General features: G+C 50.1%; 14 protein-coding genes across 14 annotated transcripts; 5 read left to right on the forward strand and 9 right to left on the reverse strand.

Moving 5' to 3' along the window:
• Nucleotides 1-191: 191 nt before the first annotated feature.
• Pdw03_4480 (Inositol phospholipid biosynthesis protein Scs3, putative) lies at nucleotides 192-1,247 on the reverse strand (the record flags this gene model as incomplete). Its single annotated transcript, XM_014675615.1, has 2 exons — nucleotides 192-293; nucleotides 360-1,247. The coding sequence occupies 2 exons, from the start codon at nucleotides 1,245-1,247 to the stop codon at nucleotides 192-194; spliced, it is 990 nt and encodes a 329-aa protein (XP_014531101.1).
• An 822-nt stretch (nucleotides 1,248-2,069) lies between these two features.
• Nucleotides 2,070-3,310, reverse strand: Pdw03_4481 (Mitochondrial carrier protein (Ymc1), putative; the record flags this gene model as incomplete). The annotated part of the gene is made up of 5 exons (XM_014675614.1): nucleotides 2,070-2,100; nucleotides 2,173-2,801; nucleotides 2,860-2,996; nucleotides 3,051-3,062; nucleotides 3,205-3,310. 5 exons carry the CDS (start codon nucleotides 3,308-3,310, stop codon nucleotides 2,070-2,072), a joined length of 915 nt encoding a protein of 304 aa, XP_014531100.1.
• A 268-nt stretch (nucleotides 3,311-3,578) lies between these two features.
• Nucleotides 3,579-6,911, forward strand: Pdw03_4482 (Mitochondrial translation initiation factor, putative; the record flags this gene model as incomplete). Its single annotated transcript, XM_066100759.1, has 3 exons — nucleotides 3,579-3,602; nucleotides 3,653-6,698; nucleotides 6,760-6,911. 3 exons carry the CDS (start codon nucleotides 3,579-3,581, stop codon nucleotides 6,909-6,911), a joined length of 3,222 nt encoding a protein of 1,073 aa, XP_065956159.1.
• A 618-nt stretch (nucleotides 6,912-7,529) lies between these two features.
• Pdw03_4483 (Fungal transcriptional regulatory protein, N-terminal) lies at nucleotides 7,530-9,748 on the reverse strand (the record flags this gene model as incomplete). The annotated part of the gene is made up of 3 exons (XM_066100760.1): nucleotides 7,530-7,910; nucleotides 7,980-9,638; nucleotides 9,689-9,748. The coding sequence occupies 3 exons, from the start codon at nucleotides 9,746-9,748 to the stop codon at nucleotides 7,530-7,532; spliced, it is 2,100 nt and encodes a 699-aa protein (XP_065956160.1).
• Nucleotides 9,749-10,498: 750 nt separating this feature from the next.
• On the reverse strand, nucleotides 10,499-11,413 carry Pdw03_4484 (Transcription factor; the record flags this gene model as incomplete). The annotated part of the gene is made up of 3 exons (XM_014675611.1): nucleotides 10,499-10,673; nucleotides 10,723-11,300; nucleotides 11,363-11,413. The coding sequence occupies 3 exons, from the start codon at nucleotides 11,411-11,413 to the stop codon at nucleotides 10,499-10,501; spliced, it is 804 nt and encodes a 267-aa protein (XP_014531097.1).
• Nucleotides 11,414-11,968: 555 nt separating this feature from the next.
• Nucleotides 11,969-12,377, reverse strand: Pdw03_4485 (uncharacterized protein; the record flags this gene model as incomplete). Its single annotated transcript, XM_066100761.1, has 3 exons — nucleotides 11,969-12,178; nucleotides 12,234-12,325; nucleotides 12,374-12,377. 3 exons carry the CDS (start codon nucleotides 12,375-12,377, stop codon nucleotides 11,969-11,971), a joined length of 306 nt encoding a protein of 101 aa, XP_065956161.1.
• Nucleotides 12,378-12,655: 278 nt separating this feature from the next.
• Nucleotides 12,656-13,423, forward strand: Pdw03_4486 (putative pectin lyase a precursor; the record flags this gene model as incomplete). The annotated part of the gene is made up of 3 exons (XM_066100762.1): nucleotides 12,656-12,781; nucleotides 12,951-13,316; nucleotides 13,400-13,423. 3 exons carry the CDS (start codon nucleotides 12,656-12,658, stop codon nucleotides 13,421-13,423), a joined length of 516 nt encoding a protein of 171 aa, XP_065956162.1.
• Nucleotides 13,424-13,863: 440 nt separating this feature from the next.
• Nucleotides 13,864-15,484, reverse strand: Pdw03_4487 (Cell wall protein; the record flags this gene model as incomplete). The annotated part of the gene is made up of 2 exons (XM_014675609.2): nucleotides 13,864-15,213; nucleotides 15,272-15,484. The coding sequence occupies 2 exons, from the start codon at nucleotides 15,482-15,484 to the stop codon at nucleotides 13,864-13,866; spliced, it is 1,563 nt and encodes a 520-aa protein (XP_014531095.2).
• An 822-nt stretch (nucleotides 15,485-16,306) lies between these two features.
• Nucleotides 16,307-18,916, reverse strand: Pdw03_4488 (Neutral/alkaline nonlysosomal ceramidase, putative; the record flags this gene model as incomplete). Its single annotated transcript, XM_066100763.1, has 5 exons — nucleotides 16,307-18,386; nucleotides 18,447-18,556; nucleotides 18,609-18,640; nucleotides 18,820-18,826; nucleotides 18,884-18,916. The coding sequence occupies 5 exons, from the start codon at nucleotides 18,914-18,916 to the stop codon at nucleotides 16,307-16,309; spliced, it is 2,262 nt and encodes a 753-aa protein (XP_065956163.1).
• A 571-nt stretch (nucleotides 18,917-19,487) lies between these two features.
• Nucleotides 19,488-20,197, forward strand: Pdw03_4489 (BCAS2 family protein; the record flags this gene model as incomplete). Its single annotated transcript, XM_014675606.1, has 2 exons — nucleotides 19,488-19,524; nucleotides 19,584-20,197. 2 exons carry the CDS (start codon nucleotides 19,488-19,490, stop codon nucleotides 20,195-20,197), a joined length of 651 nt encoding a protein of 216 aa, XP_014531092.1.
• A 757-nt stretch (nucleotides 20,198-20,954) lies between these two features.
• On the reverse strand, nucleotides 20,955-22,387 carry Pdw03_4490 (3beta-hydroxysteroid-dehydrogenase/decarboxylase; the record flags this gene model as incomplete). Its single annotated transcript, XM_014675605.1, has 2 exons — nucleotides 20,955-22,105; nucleotides 22,159-22,387. 2 exons carry the CDS (start codon nucleotides 22,385-22,387, stop codon nucleotides 20,955-20,957), a joined length of 1,380 nt encoding a protein of 459 aa, XP_014531091.1.
• A 1,483-nt stretch (nucleotides 22,388-23,870) lies between these two features.
• On the forward strand, nucleotides 23,871-25,599 carry Pdw03_4491 (MFS multidrug transporter, putative; the record flags this gene model as incomplete). The annotated part of the gene is made up of 4 exons (XM_014675604.1): nucleotides 23,871-24,034; nucleotides 24,094-24,470; nucleotides 24,532-24,808; nucleotides 24,870-25,599. The coding sequence occupies 4 exons, from the start codon at nucleotides 23,871-23,873 to the stop codon at nucleotides 25,597-25,599; spliced, it is 1,548 nt and encodes a 515-aa protein (XP_014531090.1).
• A 177-nt stretch (nucleotides 25,600-25,776) lies between these two features.
• Pdw03_4492 (Telomere length regulation/capping, TEN1) lies at nucleotides 25,777-26,329 on the reverse strand (the record flags this gene model as incomplete). The annotated part of the gene is made up of 2 exons (XM_014675603.1): nucleotides 25,777-26,155; nucleotides 26,244-26,329. 2 exons carry the CDS (start codon nucleotides 26,327-26,329, stop codon nucleotides 25,777-25,779), a joined length of 465 nt encoding a protein of 154 aa, XP_014531089.1.
• Nucleotides 26,330-26,806: 477 nt separating this feature from the next.
• Nucleotides 26,807-27,727, forward strand: Pdw03_4493 (SNF7 family protein; the record flags this gene model as incomplete). The annotated part of the gene is made up of 4 exons (XM_014675602.1): nucleotides 26,807-26,981; nucleotides 27,077-27,281; nucleotides 27,381-27,589; nucleotides 27,651-27,727. 4 exons carry the CDS (start codon nucleotides 26,807-26,809, stop codon nucleotides 27,725-27,727), a joined length of 666 nt encoding a protein of 221 aa, XP_014531088.1.
• Between the last annotated feature and the right edge of the window lie 193 nt (nucleotides 27,728-27,920).

Raw genomic sequence — 27,920 nt, forward strand, 5'->3', positions numbered from 1 at the left:
GAGGAGAATGCTTCATGACAGCCAAAGCATGAAAACGTACAGACAACTTTTCCATGTATGACCTCGGGGTTGAACGTCTGGATGAAGACGACTTGAGCATCTCTTCATGCCGAAGAACATTGCAATCTATTATTAACACTCGGCATATTCACAGCTGCTGAGAAAGCAGATCTCGCAGACAAAACAGAGCTCTATACTCCCGGCAGTCCAACCACGTCCCTTAATGGTGCTACCCGTCGTGGAAGAATATAGATGGCATACACAGCACTCAAAGCAATGGATAGACCAGACCACTGGAGGAGACGTTAGCCAAGAGGAACATTTGATAATGGTAGGGTTTTGCCCAAAAATGCACTTGCCTTTTCTAACCAGGTGTGAAACCAAATCGAGGTCATGAACAGCATCCACCAATCCAGGCCAACAACACCCCAAACAAAGCGGAGTGACCACGTCCTTGCGAACCCGCCAGCCTCAGTTGAATCAATGACCGAAGTGCTATCAGCATCGCTTGCCTTGCGCTCACGTCCCGCATCCCCAGTGGAACCAGAATGTGATAAACATGCGGGTGCGGGTGCGCTAGCCCCGACAGCCTCAAATACGAGAAGTCCTGTGGCTAGGACCAGCATCAACACATGTCCACTGATATCATGTCCACCCCTCCATGCACCACCGGCATTTTTGCACGTCGCCGCTGTGAAAAGCGTTTCTAGGCCGGTTGGGCTACTCTGCCCAGCGGCCATCTTCCCGACTTCCTCGAGAGCCTGTTCACATTTGCCACCCGTGGCCACAAAACCGCGATCAACGATTGCCGGCCCAAAAAACCATTGTGTTGCGAGATACCATACTGTTGTCGTGAGTGCATAGCGCAGAATGGCTTGCAGGGTGCGTCGGAAACGTGCTTCTTGTTGTGAGGAGGATTCCCGGCGAGATGAAGAGTAGAGGGGTTGGAATATGAGGAGCGAAACAAAGGCGGCAGTGGTCCATAACCATCCGATCTTTACAAAGTAGAGATTGAAGATATTATTCTTTCGGGCGAAGTAGTTGACAGGGCTTTCGGAGAGGTGCAGCTCGGCAGCCAGGGATGGGGCCAGAGGGCTTGCAGGCTGTGGGTAAGAGTCGGACAAATCTCTGGAATGGCGTGCTGTTGGGGAGATAGTTGAGTACAAAGACCCGAGTAGTAATGTTGCAGGGTATATGAGAAGAACATTCGAAAGGAGGGTGACAGGCCGCGCAGTGGCTGTGGCCATGGTTGTATGCATAGGGTGAGATTCGAGCAAATGGAAATGGAAATGGAATGGTATATTGTGAATTACACAATGAGGATTCAATGGCACATTCAAATATGACCACAGAGCATAGTTAGAGCAATTGGGAAGGCCGAAGCAGGAAAAGTTGGCGATGACCTGGACAGATGACATCAGGGTTTGCCTGCCGAGGCTGTGTGCCTCAGGCGTCAAACAAACATCAACCTCTTCTGTCCATTTCTAAATCACTTAAGATGCATACAATCAGACTCTATGGGAAGAATACCAAACCTATAATTATGTATGTTTGGGCTGCTTCTTTAATTTCAAGTTATTCAAGACACACAATGTGCCGATATATGTCTGGTTTTTGTGACTACAGTTGACTTCAAAGACATCAGCTTTCGAAGAGTGTTGGGCTGTCCCTGCCAGTAGCCCTACATGCCCCGCTCTGGAGTTAATCGAGGCACAGGCAGATGTTTTATGGTTTTTGTTGGAGTATTTCGCCTCTAAGAAGAACTTTGCTTGTTTGGATTTTAGTTGATTTCCCCTGCTGGGGGGGGGGGGGGGGGGTTCCAACTAGTATCGCAAGAACTTTAACTTGGTTTATTGTAAACACGGCATGCGTATATCGGTTCTCACAATTACGAAAGGTCAGACATGGATATAGATCTCTATAAGCTTTGAAAAGCCGTTCACTTTTGTGGTGGGCCTCCATCCAACTGTGGGGTATTTACCGAGCCCTGGATATCAAAGAATTGAAGTGAAACCGAACAAAAACCGAATGCATCAACTTTCATCATAAAATGGACCTTAACTGGACCTTTAACCGAGTGCCTGCATAGCCAACTCGACACTGAGGGAAGGTATTAGCTGGAATCCTAGAAACACAAGCACCACAAGAGAGCCAAGTAAAGGGCAAACATACGTCAGGAATGTTCCGGCAGAAACCGGCATAGCTCTCAGCAGAGTAGGACCAATACCCTTCCAGAAACCACCAAGACCCTCAAGGGCATAAGTCTTCTTGAAGCAGTCGCGCATGTTGCTGAACTTTTGTTCCGCACCAAATCCATCGGTCTGCATCTTACTCTTGATAACATCGAACGGGTAGCTGGAGAGCCACAGGACCTCACCAGCCAGACCACCGTAAATAGCAATCTTTGCCTTAGAGAGATCTTCACGTCTGACATTGTTACGCTTGGCATCTTGGTTCATCATGAACTCGAAGGCCATGAACCAGGCACCGTAAGCCTGGGCCTCACGGAGAAGAGTTACCGCCTGGCCACGGTAGATACCGCGGAGGGCACCGCCCTGTGCGGCCAGCTTGTTCACGCAGTCGATAGGGCCTGAGTAAAGACGGCCGGCACCGTGCGGCTGTGCCTGCAGGCGAATACGCACATGCTCAATTGGGCCTGATAGCACGGAGTTGGTGAGACCCGCGAATGAACCAGCCATGTAGTACTGGGTGTAAGAAAGGGCCGAGTCGGCATATTTCTTCTTATTCAGCTCTTCCAATCGCCGACGCGCTTCGTGATATGCACCAAACTGGACAGACACCTGGATTGGTTTGTTAGAAGAATTGTCAATAGTGGGCCTTGGCGCGGGGGTAACTCACGCAAGCACCGATGCCAATGAGCGGGGTCAGTGTGCCCTTATAGAAGGCCGTGGGACCTTCCTTCTTGAAGATCTGGGTTGCGCAATCTAGCGCACTTTTGTACTGAGTGGTAGTTTGCAAGCGCACCTTGACAATGTCTGCCAAGTTGTTAACCAATGCCTCCTGAGATATGCTTCAGGCAAATCACATACCAAAGGGTTGTCCTAGTTTCTTGTTAGCAATTGCTTTAGTTTTGTATTTTTAAGTATTTCCCCAAGAAACCACCACTTATGGAAAGATTCTCATCTCGCGATGCCCATGGCTTTCCCGTGGAATTCATTCCAATCAAGAAGGGTGCACACATACCGAGGAGAACCTGGGCCATTCCACCCGCTGCGCCCGCGGCCAAATCTTTGATAGTGCGGAGGGCACCACCGCCCTTGTCCAGACTGTCGATTACCTCAGTCTCCATTTTTTAAAGAACACAACTGCAACGACCAAAAGTAGAGACAGGGACTCAATCTGGAGACTCCAGACTTTATATCCAGCCCGCTTATCGCCATGGCGCCATCTGCCCTCTGATTCGATGAGGATGCCGAGGCACGTGACTTCCCGGTGATCGCCTTATCTAAGCATTTTGATCCCCATGGCTGACATAATCAGTGACATAAGCTCATCCTTTCGAACTTCTGGAAATGTAAAAAAGTTGACGGATCCAGATGTGGATAAACTAATGAATGATGCATCGTCGGCCAGTCTGCAGAGTAAGTTCGCAGTTGTGGAGTGTTGCGACAGTATCTAACTCAAACTACAGCTATCGCGTCGGGCTGAGTGGTCGAATTCAGCCCACCGAACACCCACTTTAACAGCTCTCACAGTTCGACGGACCTTACGGTTGTCCGCGACGCGTTGGAACTCGTCGGATCCGTCGACTGGAAATAATGATGGGACTGCTTCAGATCCGGCGCCAGCGAAGTCCAAGTTTGGCAGTCGATGGGGCCCTAAACAATCCACGCCATCGGCGGGCTTGACTTTCGCAGAACAAGCGATGCGCCAAACCCTTATCACCAATAGTCAACCGCCGCCGTCAGCACCTGAACCACTGCAACGGAGGCGGGAACTGTCAAATCGGCAATGGAACTTGGGGGAATCAAACCAACAGAGAAAACCGTACGTGCGGCGCGTGGGCCCTCGGGAGAATCAAGATGCCTACAGAGCATCAAGAGAAACGCCACGGAACCAGCAGAGGAACTCGTCCATCCAGGAGAAGAACCCGTTTGAAGAAGAGAAGCCAGGTGGCTACCCGAGGTGGCCAAGAGAAACCCCACGGAATCAAGGGAGAAATCCGTCCACTCAAGAGAAGAATCCATTTAAAGAAGAGAGCTCAGGTAGCTACATGAGATGGCCCAAGGGAACTGCGCGGAGTCAAGAGAGGAGCCCGTCCACTCAAGAGAAGAATCCGTTCAAAGAAGAGAATTCAGGTAGCTACATGAGGCCGAAAGGAACATCACGGAATCAAGAGAGAAATCCGTCCAACCGAGGAAAGAAAACGGCGTTCGAAGAAGAAAACCCATTCGCACCTGAAAAGACTCAAAACAGATTCCAGGGCCAACTTTTGAGCAGAGCGACCAGGGACCATCCAATGGCCCACAAAGACTGGAACTGCCCTCAGTGTATGAAACATGTTTTCGCCACGAAGCAAGTGTGTCCATTCTGCAAAACCTCTCGGCCTGGCGACGCCCAGCCAAAGTTCCGAATAACTAGAGAGTATAGCGATTCTCCCGGTTCTTCACAGTTCAAACAGTTCCAATCCCCTTCTGGGCACACTAGAAAGTTTCAGCAATTAGGGGATTCAATTTTGTCTGATTTGGAACAAGACACTCAGCCGAGTACAAAAGAAACCACAGAGCGCCATTCAGAGGAATCTGACCGACCCGGAACAAAGGAGGCTTTCAAGAAGAACCAATGGTCTTGGGATATGTCTGCACTGGAGCAACTAGAAAATCTAGAGGCACAAGAACAGCCGCCACCGAAGCCTATGCTTATGAAGCGCCGTGATGGACGCAAAGGACGTGAGACCGAGTCTGATGGGGCCGACTTTGACCCCGAAGATCGCGAGCGTCTCCGCATAGAGCGGAGACGCCAGCAGAAAGAAAAGGACGCCCAAAGGGCTGCAAAGAAGGCCGCCGCGCTGGCAGCACCAGCTCCTCTCTACCTGCCTGAATTCATCAGTATTAGCAACTTGGCCGATGTTATTGGCGTCCGACCGGCGCAATTTGTGCAGCGAATGGAGGAGATGGGCTTCGAGGAAATCACGTACAGGGATATTCTCGATGCAGAAACTGCCGGATTGGTGGCAGCCGAATTCAACTATGAGGCCATTTTCGACAGTGGCAAGGAAGATCTATACGCCGCCCCTGAACTAGAGGACACATCTGATCTGCCATCTCGGCCACCTGTGGTCACTATTATGGGTCACGTTGATCATGGCAAAACCACGATCTTAGATTGGCTGCGTAATTCATCGGTGGCAGCTTCTGAACATGGTGGTATCACCCAGCACATTGGTGCATTCTCCGTCATGATGCCTTCTGGAAAAGCTATTACATTCCTTGATACTCCCGGTCATTCTGCGTTCTTGGAAATGCGTCGCCGAGGTGCCGACGTGACCGATATTGTGGTGCTTGTGGTTGCCGCGGATGACAGTGTCAAGCCGCAAACCATCGAGGCGATCAAGCACGCCACCCAAGCCAAAGTTCCCGTCATTGTCGCCATCAGCAAAATTGACAAGGAGGGCAACAACCCTGATCGAGTGAAGGGTGACCTTTCTGTTCATGGTATCCATGTGGAGGACTACGGAGGTGACGTTCAGGCCATCGGTGTCAGCGGCAAGACCGGACAAGGAATGGTTGAATTGGAAGAAGCAATCGTCGCGCTCTCGGAAATGCTCGACCATCGCGCAGCAACCACCTGTAACGTCGAAGGCTGGGTCATCGAGGCCTCTACAAAGAGTTATGGTCGCGTAGCATCCGTTCTGATTCGACGTGGAACCCTGCGATCAGGCGATATCGTCGTTGCCGGTACCGCGTGGGCTCGTGTCCGCACTCTCCGGAATGAAGCCGGTGTGACCATCAGTGAAGCCACGCCTGGAATGCCCGTCGAGATCGATGGTTGGAGAGAGCAGCCAGGTGCTGGCACCGAGCTCTTACAGGCACCAACTGAGCAGAAAGCCAAGGACGTTGTGGATTACCGCTTAGAGAAGTCTGATACCCAGAAGATGGGTGTCGATATGGTTGCCATCAATGAGGCTCGCCGTGAACTTCTCGAGAAGCGCAGGCGCGAGAAAGAAGAGGAAGAGACAACAAAGGAAGTTGAACCAACCGGCCCAAAGTCAGTCAATTTCATCCTGAAGGGCGATGTGGACGGTTCGGTGGAAGCGGTGTTGAACTCCGTTGCAGCAATCGGTACCAACGAAGTCTTTGCCAACATCATCCGTTCTGGTGTTGGCCCTGTCAGTGAATTCGATATCGAACATGCTGGCAGTGCCAAGGGCAAGATTATCTCATTCAACCAGGCCATCGACCCTAATATAATGCGCATTTCAGAGACTGAGGGCGTTGAGATTCTGGATCACAACATCATTTACAAACTGATTGATGACATCAAGGCCATTCTCAGTGAAAAACTGCCGCCGACGGTCACTATGCGTGTGACTGGAGAGGCCGAGATCCAGCAGGTGTTCGAGATCACTGTCAAGGGACGTGAAAAGACGGCCATTGCTGGAAGTCGTGTGCGTAACGGTATCATCAACAAAACTCGCAAGGTCAGGGTGCTTCGCGGGGAGGAGACAGTCTATGATGGTAAGCATATCACAAGCAGCTCAACACGAATTGTTTGGACCAGACTAACTTTCCACAATAGGCACAATGGTTTCCCTTAAAAACGTCAAGAAAGACGTCACCGAAATGCGCAAGGACACAGAATGCGGAATCGCTTTCGAAAACTGGACAGATTTCGTACCCGGTGACCATGTACAATGCTACGAAGAAATCTCCGAGAAGCGCTATCTGTGAGATACTCGCTTCGTGATCTCAAAATCTGTGCGGTCGCCATGGCCGCTTGTGTTTTTTTTTTATTTTGTTTGAGTCATCTCACACTCTCCATTCCCCTCATAATCTTCATTCAAATTATGTATTATATCTTCCTTTTTCTCTCGACATGGTTGACGTGCATTCAGGGTCTGGGTGTTGTTGCATCCCTATCTACTAGGGACCGGAAGAAAAAAGCATACAATCTTTGTAATTAGAGAGGATGCTGCTGTTGCAGCACATGTGTAAATGTTCAAATGTGATGGCCGAATGGCCACATTGTCATGTCATTCGTGTCCTTTTTACCCAGCAAGAATAATTGGAACGAATTGGAACATGCTAAGACCATAGTCGCCGCTTCGTTGGACTCCTGGGAGACTGCCGAAGTCGAATTCTCAACACCCAGCTGGCTCGATGTGATGAGACACGTTGTAATTAAATGGGATCAGAGATCAGGTCTTTGATGTATTCATGTTTGAATAACGAAATATACAATATCCATTTGTGATCCAGCACTACAGAGCATTTGACCATCCCACCCCAAAAAGTAATGCACGCGAATGTCGAGGGGAAAAGAACAACATCAGGAAGAAGTTGGAAACGCTACAACTGATGCAAAACACCGCCAGCTTCCGCAAACTTCTGCTGATACTCCTTTAAACTTGCCCACTGGCTCAATTCTTCTTGGTCGCGCTCGTAATCACTCAAATAGCTCATAGCGCGGCCGTTCATTTGCGGACTAACGCCGTCGGCAGGACTGGCTGCCTCACCCACGAAGGAATGGCATTCCAGTCGGACAAGCGTCTCGATGAATGCGTGTAGGTAGGATTCCGCTTCTGCGGCGGTGAGAATGTGGAGGCCTGGCGGTGCGGTCGTTGGTGATGGTGCAGCAGCGGTCTTGAGGTTTGGGATTTCGGTGCAGGATTGATTCGTTCGGTGGGAGAGGCCGAGGAGGGTGGATGCCACTTGGCGGATTTTGTTGGTCTGTAAACAAGGACCTTTTGTCAGTTTCATACGTGAGAGAAAGTGGTGTTTTGAGCAAGGGGAGCGTACAATGCTTGCACCGTTTGGCTCCATGTTCACTTCGTTCACTGTTCGTAATAGTACGAAGAGATCTTTAATGACCAGTTTGCGCTCTTCGGCCATCATGCGGCAAATGTAGTCGGTTTGTGCATGGGGATGAGCTTGGGTGTTGATTTCCGACGGGGCTGTACCAGTGGCAGTGGCACTCGCACTCGGTACCGGATGAAGTCTTCCTTCAATCTTGATATGTGGTGTGGTGCTGCCCAGGGTCGAAAATTTAGGGGACTTTCCATACTTTGAAAATGTCTCGAAAAGGCTCCAGTACTTCTCGACTAGATAGGACCTGGTGCATAGCTGGCTTGCGTAGATATTGGCTTTCTGGATTTCATACTGTATGGCACGTCGTTCTTGGTGGATATGATCATTAGAGTAGCTGAAAATTGTATCATCTCCGCCAAGACCTGCCAAACCCGCCGGGGATATGTGAGACATGTGTTTAGGATTGTGGAGAGACAATTCAGAAGGAACATCGATAAGTGCAGATTTTGCTTGCTTCAGACAGTCCCAAATGCAGTGGCGCTGGTGCTCCCAATCAAAGATTTGACCGCTGCCGAACGCTATTTCCCAAGCTAGCAGGGTGGTATACGAGCTGTAGACGCGGACATTTGCGTTGAATCCGACTAGCTGTGAAACTCGGTCGGATGGCTGCGGCTCAACATATGTTGAGAATAAAAATTCATCGTCGATCTCCAGTGGGAGTGGTGGGTAACGGTCCGTTGGTGTCTCTGGGGGAACATGAACCTTGATATCCGAAGAGCCCATCTGGAGTAATGTCTGATATCCAACAAAGGTGACATAGAACAGACGCCGGCCGAGCTCTTGCGTGATGAGGTCGATCCCCTGGCTTTCCGTGAAAGTTTGTGCTGATTGATTGTGGACCATTGCTGAGGCCGATGATCTTGGATTGAGGGGCCCTGATGTCGAGGATGGGCGGTTGGTGGTGGTCGGAGATCGGCATAAATCGTACACTTGGAGCATGACCCGGCATTCCGACAGGTACACCCGGCATCGACGCATGTTGTAAATATATCCGGCACATACACCGAGAAAATAGCTGATCGCTGCATCGTAGACCGTGGCGTTGCGATCAAGGTACCCGGTCCCGCGGGCTTGGATGGCAACGTCAAGGCATCGTTTTACTAGAGCTGTGGAATTGGGGAAAGCAGTGCGTTCGGCTTCCGTGTTGAGTCTGAGTTTAGGTCGTCGAGGAAAGGAAGCCACTAGCAGTCCAACCATTGAGGCCAGAAGTGCCAAAAATGTATGGTTGGTTACATCTTCTCGGCGTTCAAAGGCTGCTCGAAAAGAAGGCTCGTGTGGAATTGGGACCAAAGGATGGATGTACGTAAAAAAGTCATCGAGCAACATTTGCACCGTGTGCAAAGAACATATCGATTCCACCGAAAGAGGGAACAATGCAGATTGAGGGTTGGTGAAAGGCATTGCTAGGGGAGTCGTCGCCGATGGATAGTCTGCCGGGCTAAGCGACGCTGCATCTTCAGGCTCCCGCTTTTGTTTCTTGAACGCCTCTGCATGGCGGTTGGGAGGCCCGCGGCGCCTGCTTGGTCTTTCATAGGTGCAGGGAATATCCAAGCTAGCGCACGACCGACAAGGAGGCCCACCAGTATCACACTTGCATGGAAATCAGTATTTTCCTGCACATTTTGATAAAGGAACGATACCTTCACTTTTCGAATACTACAGGCATCGCAGGCCTTGCGCAGCCTAGTTTTCGGGTCCATCGATGAGCAAATTGCCGAGATGACCACACCTCGAACCGTCAAATCATGTTTAATCGGCCCAAGACTATCAGCACATCCAAACTCCAGGTTTATTCATATAGAAGAATGCGGAAATCTGAGTCCCCAAAGCCAGAAGGAACTTTTATAGCTGAAGCTCTGGAAATCTCGGGGAAGTGATGGAGGGGGGTCACACTTCCGGATTGCTAAGCGGGTCAAACCTGCAGGGAAATCTGGGGTACTTTAACCCTGATGCGACCATAAAAAAAACAAAAGATCTTCTCGATGATTTGCTCTCAAGGGATCATTTCAAGGCATACATTATGAATTCGTTCTCAAAAAAAAAATTTTTTTAAATGAAAACACGTCTCGTGTAATTCTGTGCTCAACTCAGACCGCTAGCTCCTGAGAAATTACCAAAGACCATTTAGCTACTAGACCAAAAGATCAAAGCATGTATCGGAACTATTTAGACATTGAATTCTCGCTGCAGCGGTATCTTTATCAGGCTCTTTCCTCTAGGGGCCACATTCAGGTGAAGTCACGTGTTGCTCGCAATCCAACCAAACTCCAGACCTTGTTCCTACAAGATTAACCAGGCAGAAGGAATTACGATGGGTGTTATCAAGAATATTGATCCGTGACCGACTCCTCCCTAATGATACGGAAAGGTTGAATCAGGAACCAGAAATGGCAAGTTAGGTGCATTTCGCAGTAACCTCGGTCACCCGAAAGAGATGTATCGTTCACACGTCATGGCATAACATCGTCACGGTAATGCTCACCAAGTCGGCTGGGTGGCCGGTTAATAGCTCGTCGCTTGCGTTCGATGTCGGTCACCCAAAGTGCCGACCCAGCAGCTGTGGTCATCAAAAATAGCATAGAGAAAGGAGGTATCATTTGAAGGATCAGGGCCACCGTCCCAAACCTAGAGTGTGTGAGGTCTCACATTGACAGAGAAAAGGAACAGGACTTACGTAGTGTACTGCAGCTGACGACGACTGATACTTTCCTTTCTTTGCTGCTTGGACATATCCAGCAGGTGAAAGTAACGCCAGTGGTGCAAGGGACCGGCACGGTAGCCAGTCAAAACTAAAAACATAGGAGTACCGGCCACCGGAATGAAGATAAGCGGAAGCAGAATGATGAATTCAACGATCTGCTGCAACGAAAATGGAGAATATACGGCACTGGTGGTCGGCGTGCCCAATCGCTTGGCCGGGTTGTCGGGCTCGGGATAGATAACCCGCGAGATGGTGACAAGCTCCTCTTGGCCCTCATTCACCAATACTGCGTCGAAGATATCCACTAGAGTCTCATCGACAAAGAATGCCTCGAAGAGGGCGGCAACAATCGCAGCTCCTTCACCAAGCACCAGGAATGCGCCACTCACCCATGCTGAGTTGCCCTGAAATATGGCAAGAAAAGCAACCTGAGGTAGATAGGTGAAGAAGAAGAGGATGAAGTATATGAAGGATGAGAGGAGGAGGATGGGAAGAAGGCGAGCCTTGAAGAGAGGCCATAGGAACCGATTCGACGCAAAATAGTAGATTCCCTGCTAAGTTTAGTGATGGAGCTTAGGAACCCCCCTCCCCTCCCCTCCCCCAAATAACATACCCGAAGAGGATACAGCCAGGCAGCTCGACTAAGATCCAGGAGTTGCGACATGACTTGCAGGTTCACAGGTTCAAAGAATCCCTGCTGACGAAGTTCGAAAGCAGGCCACAGCTTATCGATAAGACATCACGCGATCCGTGGATATCAGCTCAGATGACTAAGCTGGTGCTATTTTACTGAGAATTTTTTTCCTCGTGGGCCCTCTTCCTTTTCTTCTTCACATAAACTGAATTCCTCCCTATTCACTCTGAACTTTTGTTACAATCACTGTTCTGGAGGGGAAATGGGAGGAAAGACCAAATCTGCTGGCTTACCCCAAACTCTTCTACTAAAGTGTGGAGCGTTCGGAAATATATTCAGCTGTACATTCCTTCTTTTCAAGCCTCTTTTGATGTTTGAACCTTTGTTCGAAGTTCAATGTTGTGACGTCTAGACTCAAAGCCGATGGCAATGAATCTCGTGCACATGACGCTCCAGACTGTTTAAAAATGACCGTTGGCTGTAGATCTGGAGCCGCGGCATCCTTTATCCCGCACCAACACGATCAACCCATGTAGATTGCATTCGTGTAGCGCGCCCTGATCACACCGAAGGGGTTGCTGCTAATCAGCATGTTTGCTCATCTGCGATGGGTCTTGGCCTGTCTGTTCCGCTAGGTGCTTGTAGCTCGCCTTTTAGTGGCTGATGTTGTTGGACTTCGTCCACGGTGACGATATCTTGGAATGACACTCGCGTATGGCGAAAGGTCCTTGGACAGCGATGCCGAGTTGGATGCCGTTGGAGAATGCCACAGCTTAGATGAATGAGTCGGCAGCTCTATGGGTCAAAGTTGGATTCACATCAGAAAACGTGTAGAGACTGTCAAGCTTGCATCAGGTGTTCGATGTTGTCGTCGCTCAGCTGATCGTTGTTGTCGACCAGCGCGTGCAGCAGGGAGTTGCGTGTGATGGCTGAGATGTCGGCCTTTTGATAGTCAATAATCTGAGCGCCAAGCTTCGAAGCGTTGCTTGCCCATGCTGTTCAATCTCCATGTGTACTCCAACTGACACCGCCTCCAGAGCGCGGAGATCAACTACACCTTGGCCATTGATTCAGTTGAGAGCAAAGTGCCTCATAGGTCAAAAGCGACAACGGTCTTAGCTGTAATGATGGTTCAGAATTGCCGATGGCAAAAAGCAAAAAAAAGTTTGAAGCCTTGAAGAATGTAGTAGAATGATGTCAATCTCCCGTGGGGCAAAACATCTCTCCGGGCCAAGCTTACGGTCAAGGCTTCTCTCCCCTAATCAAGTCTCAATGAATTCCAATGAGAACTATGCAGTATTCCGCGAATGTCTGTCTAATGCCATCGTGGCCCGCTCAGAGGAAAAACCAAAGCCAACGCGACGGAAGCCAAAGGGCAAGCGGACCGAGCGCAAAGACGTAAGAACAGCGACAACAGTCTCAACCGGGAGAGCAGACCCGGAAGAGCTCGCCGAGTTTGTTGATGTACATGCACCCAGTCTACCCCAGCGCAAGGCAATCAGCCCTTGGGCTCAGCAAAACCAACACACAGCCAACAACTACCAAGCCCCAAAGCTAATAACCCCAGTTCATAGCCTCGGAAACCTTTGCCACATTTCCAATCCTTCTCCAAACCCTAAGCTACGCGGCCATCCAACACGACCCAACCCTATCAACCCTCTACATACCCCCAGACACCGATACTCCTCTCCCACGCGCCACGCTTGAAACCCTATTCTCACCAATACCAGTTAGCGTAACCGACTCGCTACTAGTCTATGGCATAATCCCCGACACAGTTGAATTACTAGACTTCCTCGCGCCGGTATTGGCAGAATACACCTCAAGCGTGACGACTGGTCCGCCGGCGTGGGCGAGCACGCGTGCGGACGCGTGCGAGATATGCGAGCGCGACTGGATCCCGTTATCGTATCACCATCTGATTCCACGCGGGGTACATGCGAAGGTTGTTAAGAAGGGGTGGCATGATGAGTGGATGTTGAATAGCGTGGCGTGGCTTTGTCGCGCTTGTCATAGTTTCGTGCATCGCATGGCGAGTAATGAAGAGCTCGCTAGGGAGTGGTTTACTGTTGAGAGGATTTGTGAGAGGGAAGATGTGCGGGATTGGGCTATGTGGGTTGGGAGGGTTAGGTGGAAGTCAAGGTAGAGAGGTAGTTAAGGTTATACAGGTGGTTATGGTGTTTAGTGGGAAAAGCTCATCTCAGACTCGAAGGGATACATCAAGGGGGGAGAAACAGCAAATATGAGGTATACAGGTACATTATGTACGTTTATCGCGAAGGGACCAGGGGGACTCAAATGTGATTTTTTTGTGGCTTAGCCTAAACATAGCCTTTTTGTATGAACTTGTTATTATAAGAAAGGAACAGTTTGACGTAGACAGGAAAACAGAGAAAAGAGTGAAATTTGAAAGAAACAACCACACGAAAGCCCCCATGCAAAAAAAAATGAACAGAATCAATTTCATCACAATCTTGCAGTTAATCCCGAGTAACAGTAGCAGTAACAGTCTCAGTAATGCGATCTGTTACCGTCGTTGTCTCCGTCTGAGTCTCAGTGATCGTGATAAAGCCAGACGGCGTAACTGGATTCACACTAAGTATGCCTTGACCTGGCGTAGAGGTCGTGGGGGCGAAATCGGCATCCACGGTAGATGTGGAATCTGTTGCTCGTATGGCAGTCGATCCATACGAGGTCAGTTGAACAATTTCCGGGGAGGTGATGTGGGCTGTCACGACTGGAGAAGTCTCAAGTGGAGCAGTCTCACCAAAGGATTGCAGCAATGGATCAGATGGAGATGTTGTCGAGTAAACAGTTATTGTAACGACACTAGTGGAAGTGAGACGGAATGTCGCTAAAGAAGCAATCTCACTTGAGGACGTCAAAAATGAAGACACAGAAGAAGGCAACGATGTAGTCGGGAAAACTGTCAGAGGAACCACAATCGTGGAAGTCAGGTGAGCTGTCACCACAGGAGCAGCCTCATTCGGGGATGACAACAACCAAGACGAAGAAGGAAGCGATGGTGTTGCTGGGCTGGCGGTCATAAGAACAACTGAAATTACACTGGCATTTTCGGACACTGTAGGTGCTGCACTCACACTCGGGGCGCTCACAGTTGAGGACGCAAACACCGAAGACGAAGACGCAGGTAATGATAATGTTGGGTAAACAGGCACACGAATGGCCGACGTTGCAGTGGAATGGATCGTCACAAAGTTCAAAGATGTAGTTATCGGCTCAACAGACGGTTTTACCGTTGGATATGCCGATGACACTGATGAGTTGTCGCCGCTGGGTGCATGACGGATAACGCATGTCGAGAAGGGAGTCGATGCTCCTTTGGTCACATAAACAATCACAGGCTCGGTTACGGTCACCGCTGGTTTGGATCCTGATGTGGGAGACCATAGTAATGTAGATTGTGTCGGCGTAGTCTTCGCTGGCTGGATGGGATTAGAGGTTGGGATCACCGGTGTAAATGTAGAAGAACCGTTGCTGCCTGCTCCTCCTGGGGGCGCAATAGCTCCAACAGCTGGGCTGCTGCTGGACACTGTTGCTGACTGTATGGTCGTAGAGGTCGGGATTGGTGGAGTCACAGTGGTAGCTTTGATGCTGGTCACTCCACCTAGAAGCGCAGCCGATGAAGATCGGGCTGGGCTCGGTATCACCAGGGAATCGAGGAAAGATGTTGAGCCTGGAATGCTGACAGTCTTTAAACTAGTTGTGGGTATTGAACTTAGCATTCCCGGGGCTGTGTATGATGATGTGAATCGCCGAGTCGTAGTGGATGCATGAGAGGTGGTAGTTGGCTCTGGAGTTGTAGTTGGCTTTTGATTAATGGTTAGCTTAGTGGTTGGCAGCACGGTATAGAAGAGGGTTAGATACAATTGGATCCTCGTACGTAAACTGCATCTGGGTAGGTCCCGCCATAGGCGTGATTTCGGTGATCCCGCCAGGTTCACGCCGTTCAATATTAGGCAACAGGGGGGAAAAAGTCGGCCTAGGTGCCTTCAATGACCGGGACTGCCAGCGAAATATCGGACCAGCCGAAGCCATCCAGGGTAGAAGAAGGAACAAAAAGAACTGAAAGCGAAGCATCCTGATTTAGAAACGAGAGTGTTGGAAACGATTGTCGAGACACGACTTGGATAAAGTGGGACAGAGAAAAAATTTGATGCTCAGTCAAAAATGCATAAGAGCATATGTATAAGATGATCACAATCAAATGTTTAGAAAAAGCATGGCGAAAGAAATATCATGTAGGTCAGTGGTGAATGGATAGGGTTGAGAGACGTCTTGATGGCTTGCAAATGAAAGAATGGCCGGATCACTAGGGACCATAGAAACGAAGAGAAACAAAAGAACGGAGCAAGATGAAGCAACCTGAGACTTTAACAGGAAGGAGATTTGTCTTTCACATCCCTCGCCATCGAGATTCCTGCGCTTCATAAGGGGTCGATGTGTGGGCTTAGGGCTTCCTGCCAGTCGCCCATTGTTCAAACCATGGTTTTTCCATGAAGAAGCCAGAAATACTTCAGTTCAGAGGGAACCGCCATTGCAAGGGGCTCTTTGTGGGACGAAATTTTCTAGAAATAGATCGCACGACAAAGAGATGTTGCAGTAGGCGCCCAGCCTTGGTCTATAGCGTGTGGTGATTGGCCAGCTGCAGGCGCAGGACCACTGTACTATTGTGTTGAGAATTTCATGTTGACAGATGGACTGAGTATATTTGTAGACCAAGAGTGCCTGGCTAGTTCATTTGCTACATGTGCGGGCGCGTAAGTGAGGATATAATTTCTGTGACCTGATTACTCTGGGGGTCGTACACTTGCTTCATTCACTTCGGATAATGAAATTATTTGACATCATTCATTCAACCTGCCACCACTCCACATACCACTATGTTATAAATGAGTCAGATTAGGAAGTTTTCACTGTGAAAATCCCACTAATGCCCTCAAACGGCGAGATTTCGCCAAGAGGATTCTTTGAGTCTCCATAATAATGCATCCGATAGGTCCCAGCCTGCAGAGGCGACGTAGTATCGACACTATAATACTCATCCTCAATCTCCCATTGAATTGTCACCTCACTATGGCCAAGGATCTCATTGGTTCGCTTCCACGTGAAGACCAAATTCCAGTCGCGGTCATTGCGGACGATCTCCCATGCGCCAGACTCGCTTTTTCTTTCAACAGCAGCGTAAGTTGATTCGAGGTGCAGATTATTCCGGGGATTGGCACCTACAAAGACCGTCTTGACAATATCTCCGGGGCCATAGGGTCCACTCCCTGGGTTTGATGTCACATTTCCGAAATGCCTGCCAATGGGCGCTCCGTCATACACCACTCCCGTGATGAAGCTCAATGAACGGTTGGTATTGATTGGTGGCGTGGGCCCAGGTTGAATAACTGGAAGTTTGGCAACGTCTGAGGAGCTTCCCAAATATGGCAGGTAAGTGAGGGTCAGATTGACATAGGCTGCCAGTGTGTTGGGGCCGTAAAGTGTAGACGCGCCCTCGTAGCGCTGGGCGTCGTACTCTTCCTCTGTTGCAACGTAGTGAGCATAGCTGTTTGATGGGGCTCCTAGTACCACTAGAGGTTCGTAAACTGAAAGGTGTTGATTTGCTCCTTTCGCAATGGCCTCCTTCCAGCGTCGCCCAGACATCGTAGTAGCTTCGCTAGTGGAGATAACAAGAAACAGCTGACCCACTCGCAAGACCTGGATGTCAACAATATCCGCGGCCCATGGATACGGTTCAGTAAGAGTGCCGATATCCAATAGCACATCCTTGGGGCTTTGACACTGCTGCTGTGTTTGGCTGGGCTGGTGGATGACTGCACGCGCAACTTGCCACAGGGGATTGCGTTCGGCAGGACCAGTAACATTTTGGGTAAAGTCAAAGGCACCGGGTCCGTCTGTAGTTCCGGCTGCAAATGAGTACCCCAGAGCCGCGGGACAAGTCGTCAACATGCTAGAGTTGAACGGCGAGAGGAAAGTGTAGCCATTCATGTCTTTGTACACATGGAAAGACTTCACCGCGGAACCAGTGATTTTGAGAGCGGTGGTGTCCATCTTTTCGTATAGCTTCTTTGCTGCTGAGTACTGGCGGCGCCCAATCTCGAAGCAGCTCTTCGCTCCGTTGTCGTTCTCACGGAAGAAAGGACCTCGACCATGGCAGTCTTCGTTTCTGCCACCGCAAGTGCTATCTTCATATCGACACATCTTTCCAGAGCCATCTTCGCACCAAGTCCCCAGAACATTCGGGGATGTGTCCCCGACATTCGCTTGAGAGAATCCAATTACGGCATCATCAGTAAAGCTTGCATCGCCATCGACGCTGCGCTCGAAGAGGTAAGCCGCAACACCTTTGTTATCACCACTGACCAGAGTGTTATTGTTGTACATAGACGTGCCATGAACAGGGAACCATGTTAGGACAGCCGCTGTCTTGTTGTCGAATTCGCGATCAAACCGAATGAGCGAGAGCGATTTATCAACATTAGCAGAATACCGTGCCCGTTCTTCCTCGGGATTATGCTCGTATGAAAAGGGACTGCGGTTTACATTTGTTTCGGGCAAGTCGATGGATCCAAAAGAGAGCCGACCCGGCGCTAAGTTCTCATGAGCGCGGATTATTGATAGAACAGTGCCGTCGACAATGGCTTGATAGCTTTGCTTGTTGAACCCCAATGCCGGGATCTGAGGCAGCAAGTAGTTCATCCACGCTCCAGGCCCGGAGTGGGAATGTGTCCCCGTCATTGCGACATTGCGTTCACCGTACCGGGCATACTTCCCACCGAGCGCATTGAGACCCTCCAGGACACCATGTCGCACGGCCGTGTCACCCGCAAGTGTATCGAGGACCAGGTACACAAAAGTGTCATCGGGCTTGTTTGGGTTTGCGAAGATGAAGGCGCGAGAATACAGCCTCTGCTTGAGACCAGTGCCTAGTTGGTCCAAACTGGCGTAGCCAGCGAGAGCAAGCTCCACAACCGGCCTAGTGATCAGATCAGTCAATTTAGTACATTGACATGTCAACATTCAAATATAAGCATACCCAGTTATGTCTGCCTTACCCGCTCCAACCAAAAAGACACCATCGGCTGCAGCCACGTTCGCTCGGCTTTTCCACTGATTGAAGTTTGAAATAAAGCTAGGCAAAGGCGACTGTGACTGGCTATCAAATTTGAAGATTGCAATCAGCTGCAAAAACACTAACACTGTAAGAGTCATCCCAGCAAAGGTAACGCCCTTGCGAAAGTTGGCCATCATTGGAAGAATTTGCCAATGTATACCAAGTAATATCGAGTTAGGATATCTGCAGAAAGGATGCTATGAGTAAATATATCCCTTGAAAAATCGGTATCCTCCCGCGAGATACGGGTTCTTATATAAGTGCACTTAGTGAGGGACACGATGGGAAGACAAACGAGCTACCTGCAAGTGAAGATGATCAATGCCCAAGTACCACCAAGCTTAGGAAAGAAGCCGAACATTAGTGTACTTGAAGTACTCGGTAGGTGACATTCATCTCAGCGATGTACAACGGGTTGGGGTCGTCATCCATTGAATCCCGCAGACCAAAAGGGAATAGACTTTCGCTGGACTCCCTCCGCACAGGGAATGAGATGTGTTCGTGCGCCCGCTGCACATGTGAAGGCTGAGTTACATCGACTTTAAGCTAGTCGATGAGCTGAGAACACGAGTTAGCACTCAGGTACCTCGCGTAAAAACAACCCAAACTGGATAGAATCGTCGTTATACAGTCGGGAGAGCATGCTAGAGGGTCGTGGTAACTGCCCGCGTATTTCCCCGAACTCCCAAGCCCTGGATCTTGCTACAGTAATGTATAAAATATGTCCCATGGCTCGAATGCAGCCATGAATGCATCCACTTTGGATATGGTGATTAACTTACAAACTAAGCCCACAGTTCGTACACATTTAAAAAAAGGCGGAGGTCACGTGGTTGATATGGGCTAGGTCAGCTGCCCTCACCTCGCCGCCTTCATCACCGCCTTCATGTAGCAATGGTTCTCAGATTAATCTACGGAGTACTGTTCTTGGTCTTGACATCTATACAAGCACATCACTTCAAAATGCCGTTAATCAATGAATCCCATGACTCGCTGCCATGTATGTACCCAGAGTGGTCAAGGGACGTACTTTTAGAGCCCAATCACTGACTCTTGAAGATATCGATGCGGCGCCCACTGCGTCCGCGCAAGCGCGAGCGCAGCAACTCATCAATGCAGAGCTATCCCCGGAGCACACATCCACAATGCACCCTTGGATTCCAGAAGCACCAGAGCCCAAATTCTCTCAATTCATGCAACAAGAACTCTCGCGCAAAGCGCAAGGCGCGCCTCTCACCGGCGGTATTGACCTATCCCGTTACGAAGCACCAGAGGCCCCAACTCGCGCATCAGACACCGAAACGCCCGACTTAGACGCTTGGCGCCAGACTTTGCAGAAGGCTTATGCGTCAAGCTCACACCTGTCAAAGCGCTACGAGAACTTGGCTCTGCTGGAAGAGCATGGCAAGAACGCTTGGCTGATCGGCAATTCACAGCTTGAGCAGATACTCGGTTCCCTTGAGAAGGAGTTGGCAGATATGAAGGAGGCTTCTGAAGAGGTGAACAAACAGAGAAAAATTGTACAGGAAGCGAGCCAGGGCGAGCTAGTCGGTCTCGAGGAGACGTGGAAGGATCGTCTAGGGGCGATTCTTGATGTTGAGGTGGCATCCGAGCGTCTACGCATACAGCGTCTCGACTATATGCGTCAAATGGCCCAGCAGCAGGCTCGCTAAGGGAGACTTTCGTCTTGTTTGTGTACTGTCTTTCTGAGAAATGAAAGGCTGTCATCCTAGCGACCCTCTGCTGGCTGAGGGATTCATGTTCTTGGTCGCACAGTCTGCTTGGTGGAACGCTTGCATGGTGCATTGCTATGTGTGCGACTTGAGAGTTACAATGCCCTTGTTCCTTGGTCTGTGGACACTTTGGGAAGTGGCCTACTTGTGTCGCTCTTGCTTTTGCACCGAGGACTTATGCTCGCCCGAACAGCTTATCAACGATGACATCTCGGTGTGCTTCGGCAAACTGTCCCGAGGTCAGTGCAACCATCGATCTCGAGTCACGACTATCTATGGGGGCTTATCAATCTCCAGACCAACTTTATCCAAGGCCTTTTTGTTTAAAGGAAGATTGAGGAGGAATGAGACCTTGATATGGCCGGGTACTGCTGGTCGGCTCCGGCTATTCCAACCTTGGAAGTTGCAGAAAAATTCAATGAGTAAAATTCACCAGGGCCCTTCTTTTCGCAAAATGATTCTATTTCACGCCACAACGTGTTCCATTTTAGAACTAAACCCCTAATACCACTTGAAGTGCGCATTGAATTGCATGCCAAATCATGCTTCAATAAAACATAGCCCAGTGTCTGCTTTTCTACTCATATCCGAAGTAGATCGGACCAACTCGAATCCTCACAACACCCTCGGCACAGCCACCTCGACACCATCTTCAGAAACCTTCACAGGGCCCAACCGTATCTTCTTCCCCATGACCTCAACCCTCCCTCTCGGCCTTCGTATTCCAGTCCACAAGCCGCCGACACAGACCCTCGAGAGTGTTCAGAGGCGGGTTATATCCCAATCCACCCAACTCAGGCGCCAGCTTCGCGCGCGAATCATCAGCAAACGCATGCACGTTGATAACGGAGAACAGCGAGGGCTGAAGCCGCCCAATATCCCCCGACAACCTCGGCAGAAACCACGAGAGATATCTGTACTGCAAGAAGGTGTACATCTCAACGAAATACGCAACCACTAACAACGGCAAGGGCTGCACCTCGGGAAACGAAATCGGCGTGTTGGACAATGTCGTGAGCAAGGTGTATAAATCCTCAAATGCAATCGCCGGGTTGGGGTCGCTAACGGTGAACGCCTGGCCACCTATATTCGGGAGCTGCGAACCAGGCTCGCTCTGTTGGATCAAACGCTGTTCGTACAAAAGGTGTGCGATCGAGACGTTTTCCGCGTGCACAAAACTTTGCAGCATCGGGCGGGCCCAGGTCGGACTGCCTCCGTTGCGGAGGTAAAGGCCCGTGATAACGTTGTTGTCTTGGCCGCCAGTGCCATAGACGCTGTTTGTAGGGCGGATGCAGCCAGTGCGGAAATTTGTTGCTGGGTTATCTGCTGCACGGACGAGGCGCTCTGCTTCGGCTTTTGTTACGGCGTAGTTGCCGAAGAATTGGTCGTGGGATTCGGGCATCTTGGTGCTGTCGCTGATCACTTGAACTACACGCTTGGGCTGGGTTGCCCACGGCGCGATCCAGAAGGTTGGTTGGTGCAGTGCGACGGACCCCGAGGATGTCCAGATAAATGCTGTGGCGCCAGCGAGTCTTGCGGCATTCAGCACCTTCCGTGTTCCATCGATGTTGACTTTGCTGCTGAGCGGTAGGAAGCTCTTGAGTCGATCTTGGGGTCGGATAATGGCTGCAGTGTGGTAGACTGTCAGAGCGAGGTTGGTAACATTGGCAGGCCATGGCGCCTCGAATGCTGTTGTTACTGCGAACTCGTCGACAATGTTGGTTTTGATCCAGCACACGCCTTTCTTGAGCATATCCTGCTCTGGGGAGATCAGGTCTAAAATGCGAATGGCCTTGGGATCTTCGCCACGTGTGAGGAGATGCGAGACTATCCAAGCGCCAACCAGACCTATAGTTTGGAGAGTCAGTGGATGGATATGAGCGACTTGTATCTCGACGTACCGGTTCCGCCTACTACCACGTACCGTCGAGATTGTTTTGGGGGCAGGCTCTTGGTCACATCGATGGGCGTTTCCAGGTTCTTTTTATAAGCTGCTTTGATCTCTTCGACTGTCCAGCGATGAGGTGATAGTTTCTGTGCCTCTTCGGGGACTACTTTCATGGCCGAGTTAACACGCCACATATAGAGAGCACCCAGTCCAATTAGACCGGCTGCTATAAGCGACACCATGATCGTTGGATAGTTGCCAAATGCTTTTTTTGCAAGGTTGCAGTTCCACCGAGGCTTTTGGAAGAAAGGTCACACGGCACGGGGGTACAAAAAGGTTGCCATTTGCCCTAGGCCTGTTTGAAGGTCTCAGTATAAACCAGCCCGTTTGAGATCCAAGTAGAACAATTGCGGGTGAGACCCTAGCTCACTTCTATGTTCCCGGCTTGCCTTTGTATCAGAACGAGCCTCGTTTGTAGCAAAGCGGTGGAATTGACAAACTCATCCGTCTCCGTTTGTGATCTTTGAACGATGAACTATTTCCCTAAACCCATCTGAGGTTGGATGTGGACGTAGTAGCTGTCGGCTATATAATCGAGTGTCTTGGTATGGATCGGCTTTCCTCGGTCTGTTATAGAACGAACACGATACTATACACATATTCTGTAATATGAGAAGTATGGAGGGGAGACATCGAATCTGCTTGTCCACCGGCTTCCTTCCCTCTTCAAACCCACTTGCATCCTAAGATTGACATCTACTTTCTATTCCAACGTTAGGCTTCTTGTCTGTACTGGAATTCACGAGAAATGCTCTACTTCCTATAATACTCCCTACAATATTCCGTACCATACTCCGTATGATATTGCACGGCAAACCGGCACAGGCTAGAACCCCCGCACTTCGGGCGACGCCGTGTGGAGACAAATCGGGGATACGTTTTGTCAAGAGATATCATGCCATGACAGGTCTCTTTGCCCATGGGGAATATACCCACGGTTTCTGTAGGAGAGTACGTGTAGGGAGTCTAAAAGGAATATCTGAGACGCTGTTAACGTATGGACTCTCCACAGAGTAAAAAAAGAAACCATCTCTACTCTTAATCATCTCGGCGTCCTGCACTCCCCAGCTCGTTCTCGTCGAATATGCTGATCGCCAACTATTAGCCCCACATTCGAAATATTCTGAGTTCCAAGTAAATTTTTCGATGATAAGTGCCTCCGATCTCGATCTCTATCTCGAGTAATCTGTGTCAGTTTGGAGAGCTTGTGGTTGATACTTCAAAGCAGTCTCGGCGTCGGGATTTCGGTCTACCTTTGCATCTCCACCAAATCTCTAGAAAGAGATAGAGTGCGACACACGCTACTGTAGCCTTAGGTCGGGGGTTGAATCCGAGAACAGAGGGATCCGTTCATGTTGCACTTCCATTTCCCCGATTTTCTTCACGACACCCCCAGATATCGGAGTAACTTGCTCATTCGATCCCCGTTGGCCATTCAAATAAGCTGCCTGAGCACTGGTTTACTGCAAAAAAGGCCATCTATCCAGGTTTCCGGACATGGTAGCGTACCATTCCAATGTGGAGGGCCATGACAAGTGCCCCCCAAACACCGCGAGGAGGTCCCAGGAGACACACTCTATCGAACCCATTTCCAGGGTAGACTCACAGACCGATTGCGATGCGATAGGAAAGACATTGATAGCGCAGGCCTCGCGAACTTCGCACATGTCACTGTCGGAGCGTGTAACGACAATCGCAACCAATGCCACCGCCGACCCCGACTATGAGGTCGACTGGGACGGCGATGGGGACCCTGAGAACCCCAAGAACTGGAATCTCAAGTATAAGTCCATGGGCATCTTGTTTCTATCATGGAATACTCTCGTCGTGTAAGTTTTGATGTGGAAAGTTGTAAAGCACGAGGTTCCATAACTGACAACTTCGGAAGCGTGTTATACTCAACTTCTTATACATCAGGAATTACATTAATGGCCAATGAATTCGGCCAAACTCAGACTGTCGTCACCCTTGGCTTAACCTTCTATCTATTTGGTCTTGCCATCGGGTCAATGTTCATGGCCCCGTTGAGCGAGGTCTACGGACGGAAACCCGTCTGTGTCATCTGTCTAGCCGTGTTAACCGTCCTGATCATCCCCTGCGCGCTCGCAAAGTCCATCACGGCACTGATCATCGTTCGCTTTATCGCTGCTTTCTTTGGCAGCGTCATGATCTCTACTGCGCCCGGTATGGTGGCTGATTTGGTGGACGATGAGCACCGTGCTCTGGCAATCTCCGTTTGGAGCATCGGGCCACTCAATGGACCAGGTTTGTTCTTCACTTCTACCCCTTGGTGAACAAAACGAGTGCAATTTTTAACAGGATAAAGTCATCGGTCCTGTTATTGGAGGTTTCGTCACTCAATATCTTGGCTGGCGCTGGATGTGCTGGATCGCCCTCATTCTCTCCGCTGTTGCCTTGCTTTTTGCTATCCTTCTCAAAGAAACCTACGCACCAACCCTTCTCCAAAAGAAAGCGGCCAGACTTCGCAAGGAGACCGGCGAGTCACGCTGGTGGAGTCGCTACGACCAAAAGGCGAGTCTTCCCGAGGTCCTCGGGCTGAACCTCAGCCGGCCGTTTGTGATGGCAGTCACCGAACCAATCTGGTAAGTTTCTTGCACTTATACCTCCCACGGCGACTCTTCAACGTGAAACTAATCTCGTCAGCATCTTTTGGAACATCTACATCGCTATTATCTATGGCATCCTGTACCTCTGCTTCGTAGCCTACCCCATTGTCTTTCGCGACATCCGCGGATGGCAACTGGGCGTGTCCGGGCTCGCCTTCCTAGGCATCGGGATCGGTGTTATCCTCACCATCGCCTGCGAACCCTTCATCCGGCGACTAATCAACCGTCACGCCAAAGACCCCGAGACCGGAAAACCACACCCAGAAGCAATGGTCTCGTTCATCTGCATCTGCGCAGCGATGATCCCAATCGGTGAGCTTTGGTTTGCATGGACCTGCTCCCCAGCCTCGATTCCCTGGATCGTGCCCTTGCTCGCAGGTATCCCGTTCGGCGCGGGAAACACCGGTGTCTTCATCTATGCGTCCAACTACCTGACTCACAGCTACGGCATGTATGCTGCTTCTGCTTTGGCGGGCAACTCTGTCATTCGGAGTATCCTCGGTGGTGTTCTGCCTCTTGCTGGCACATCTATGTATTCCAGCTTGGGGCCGAATTGGGCGGGCACTCTGCTAGGAGTGTTGGAGATTGTTATTGTCCCGATTCCGTTTGTGTTTTACAAGTATGGTCACAAGATTCGCATGAAGAGTCCTCTCATTCTGCGTATGCAGGAGGAGAAGATTCAGCTGGAAGGGAAGCGGGCTAGGAGGCAGCTTCAACTTCAGCAGGCGTACCAGTCGGACGAGGAGAAGGTGGCTAAGGTGGTCTAGGGTTGCTTTGGGGGAATGCTTTGCCTGATGTTCTGATCTACGTCTTGATACCCCTCGGCTTGTATCTGTTGTGCTTGAAAATTGGTATACAACAAAGTTCCTAATGCAAAGACGCTCCATCAAGGCCGGATTGGTTGTGAGTTCCATGTAATCTTTTGAGCCCGTACGGATGATTTCTTAGTGGGTGAAGTGCATCATCCGTTCGACATGCTGAGAATTGCAAAGGATTCGCTCATATTCCCCAATAGCAATAGCACCCGCCGAAAAGACCATAATTGCTTCGATGTACACCGGACGAGCGCGCACCCCGGAAAGCCTCTGATTCGGCCGATTCGCGTAATCGGGAGTCGAAGAGAGTAAAGATGGCGGCAGTACTGGCTCCGACTCTCTGACATAGCCCACAACATTCAGCCACGTTCCTACGCGCAGCTCTTCGGCGATCAGATCCTCAAGAAGGGCATTGATATCAACAGATACAGAGGGTGGAGCTATCTTGCTGCGGGGGAAGTTGTGTTCGAGTATCAAATGACCGGTAGTGATGGTATAATGTGTCACACTATGTGTATACAACAACGTAGATCATTGTTAGTATTGGAAAGCCTCAACTTTGTACTATTTTGTTCTCTGCTCTGGGCCTGACGCACCAGCCAAGAAAGCGGATCTTCGAGTCCGCCTGTAGAGTTGAGAGATCGGAGAGGAACACGCGAGTTGAGGGGCGCGGCCCATTCATCTATGCGCTAATTGAAGAAGATGCATAACATTGTAAAAGTGTGAAGATTGAAAGAAAAGAACGAGAGGCAGCTCAATAGGTCACAAGCACAACAATCTTGTTGGCGCACGTGACTAGCCTTACCGTGTATGTCATAGGCTCAGCGAGGGGAAAGTCGGGCTCTCTCCCCTCCACTTTGCATTCATCCAGAAATAATTCTTGGAAGAGCACTCGGCGAGTCGTGTGCTCCGAACACACTGGTCGTGAGGAGCTTATTTTCCGCCCTTTTCTTCCTTCGCCTGTCAGCTCACTGAATTTGCCTGGAGCCTATCGCTCCACCTGACTTGCAGCAAGGAAAACAACCAATCTACTCCTCTCCCCTCACTCACTTTGAATTTTTGGCCGCTGTTCTCCTTTGGACATATTCACTGACCACCGGGGGCTTGTCCTGCTTATTTACTCCCTTCGGTTTCCAGTTACACAGACACCGACATCACCATGTGGTCTTGGTTTGGCGGGGCCGCCGCTCAGAAGCGAAAGGATGCGCCCAAGAACGCTATCCTACAGCTGCGCGAGCAGCTGGATATGCTGCAAAAGCGCGAGAGGCATCTCGAAACCCAAATCTCAGAACAGGAGGCTCTGGCGCGGAAGAACGTTAACACAGATAAGAATGGTACGGTTGCGAATCTTACAGATTGTTGCCGGGCGTCTATTTGAGAGTTGCGAATAGTGGCTAACTATCGGTTCTTCTACCGTTGATTTGAATAGCCGCCAAAAATGCCCTCCGACGGAAAAAGGTCCACGAGAAGAATCTCGAGCAGACCACAGCCCAGATAATGCAACTCGAACAGCAGATATACTCCATTGAAGCCGCGAATATCAACCACGAGACCTTGGCAGCTATGAAGCAGGCCGGCGCCGCTATGAAACAGATTCATGGTGGAATGAAGCTCGAGGATGTAGACAAGACGATGTACGTGGAATCACTTATTCCTTGCCTATCATATTGTCATGCCCTGTCTCTTGTGTTTCATCATTTCGCAGCAATTACAACCGTACTGATACCTCACAGGGAGGAACTCCAAGACCAGCATGCGCTCAGCGCCGAGATCGGAAGCGTCATTACCAGTTTCCCTATCGGCGAACAGCCGGACGAGGAAGAGCTCGATGCCGAATTGGAGGGTCTGGAGCAGGAAGCTATGGACGCAAAGATGCTTCATACCGGGACCGTGCCGGTGGGCAGTCAACTGGACCGTTTGCCAGCTGTGGGGAACACAGATCGTAAGTGGGAGCCGTACACACAGATATCGCATATATCGTTCACTGACCGACTTGCCTTTAGTCAAACACGCCAAGGCTCAAGAGGAAGACGACGAGGAAGCCGAGCTGGCAAAGTTGCGCGCGGAAATGGCCATGTGACAGCGTCATACTTCCTGCCACGCGACCAATGCAGCCTCGTTTCCGTTGAAGTCTTACCCTTTTTCTCTTCTTTGTTCCTTGTCTTACTCTCGCATGCATGACCCGGCCATTTCATCAAGCAAGCCCTTGTCTATTACCTCTATGTCTCTTGTTGTTTTTCTACCTGGCTGTTCCACTCCTCAACCCCCTTTTT

The sequence above is a fragment of the Penicillium digitatum genome, chromosome 1, assembly GCF_016767815.1.
Source record: "Penicillium digitatum chromosome 1, complete sequence".
NCBI classification, from domain to species: domain Eukaryota; kingdom Fungi; phylum Ascomycota; class Eurotiomycetes; order Eurotiales; family Aspergillaceae; genus Penicillium; species Penicillium digitatum.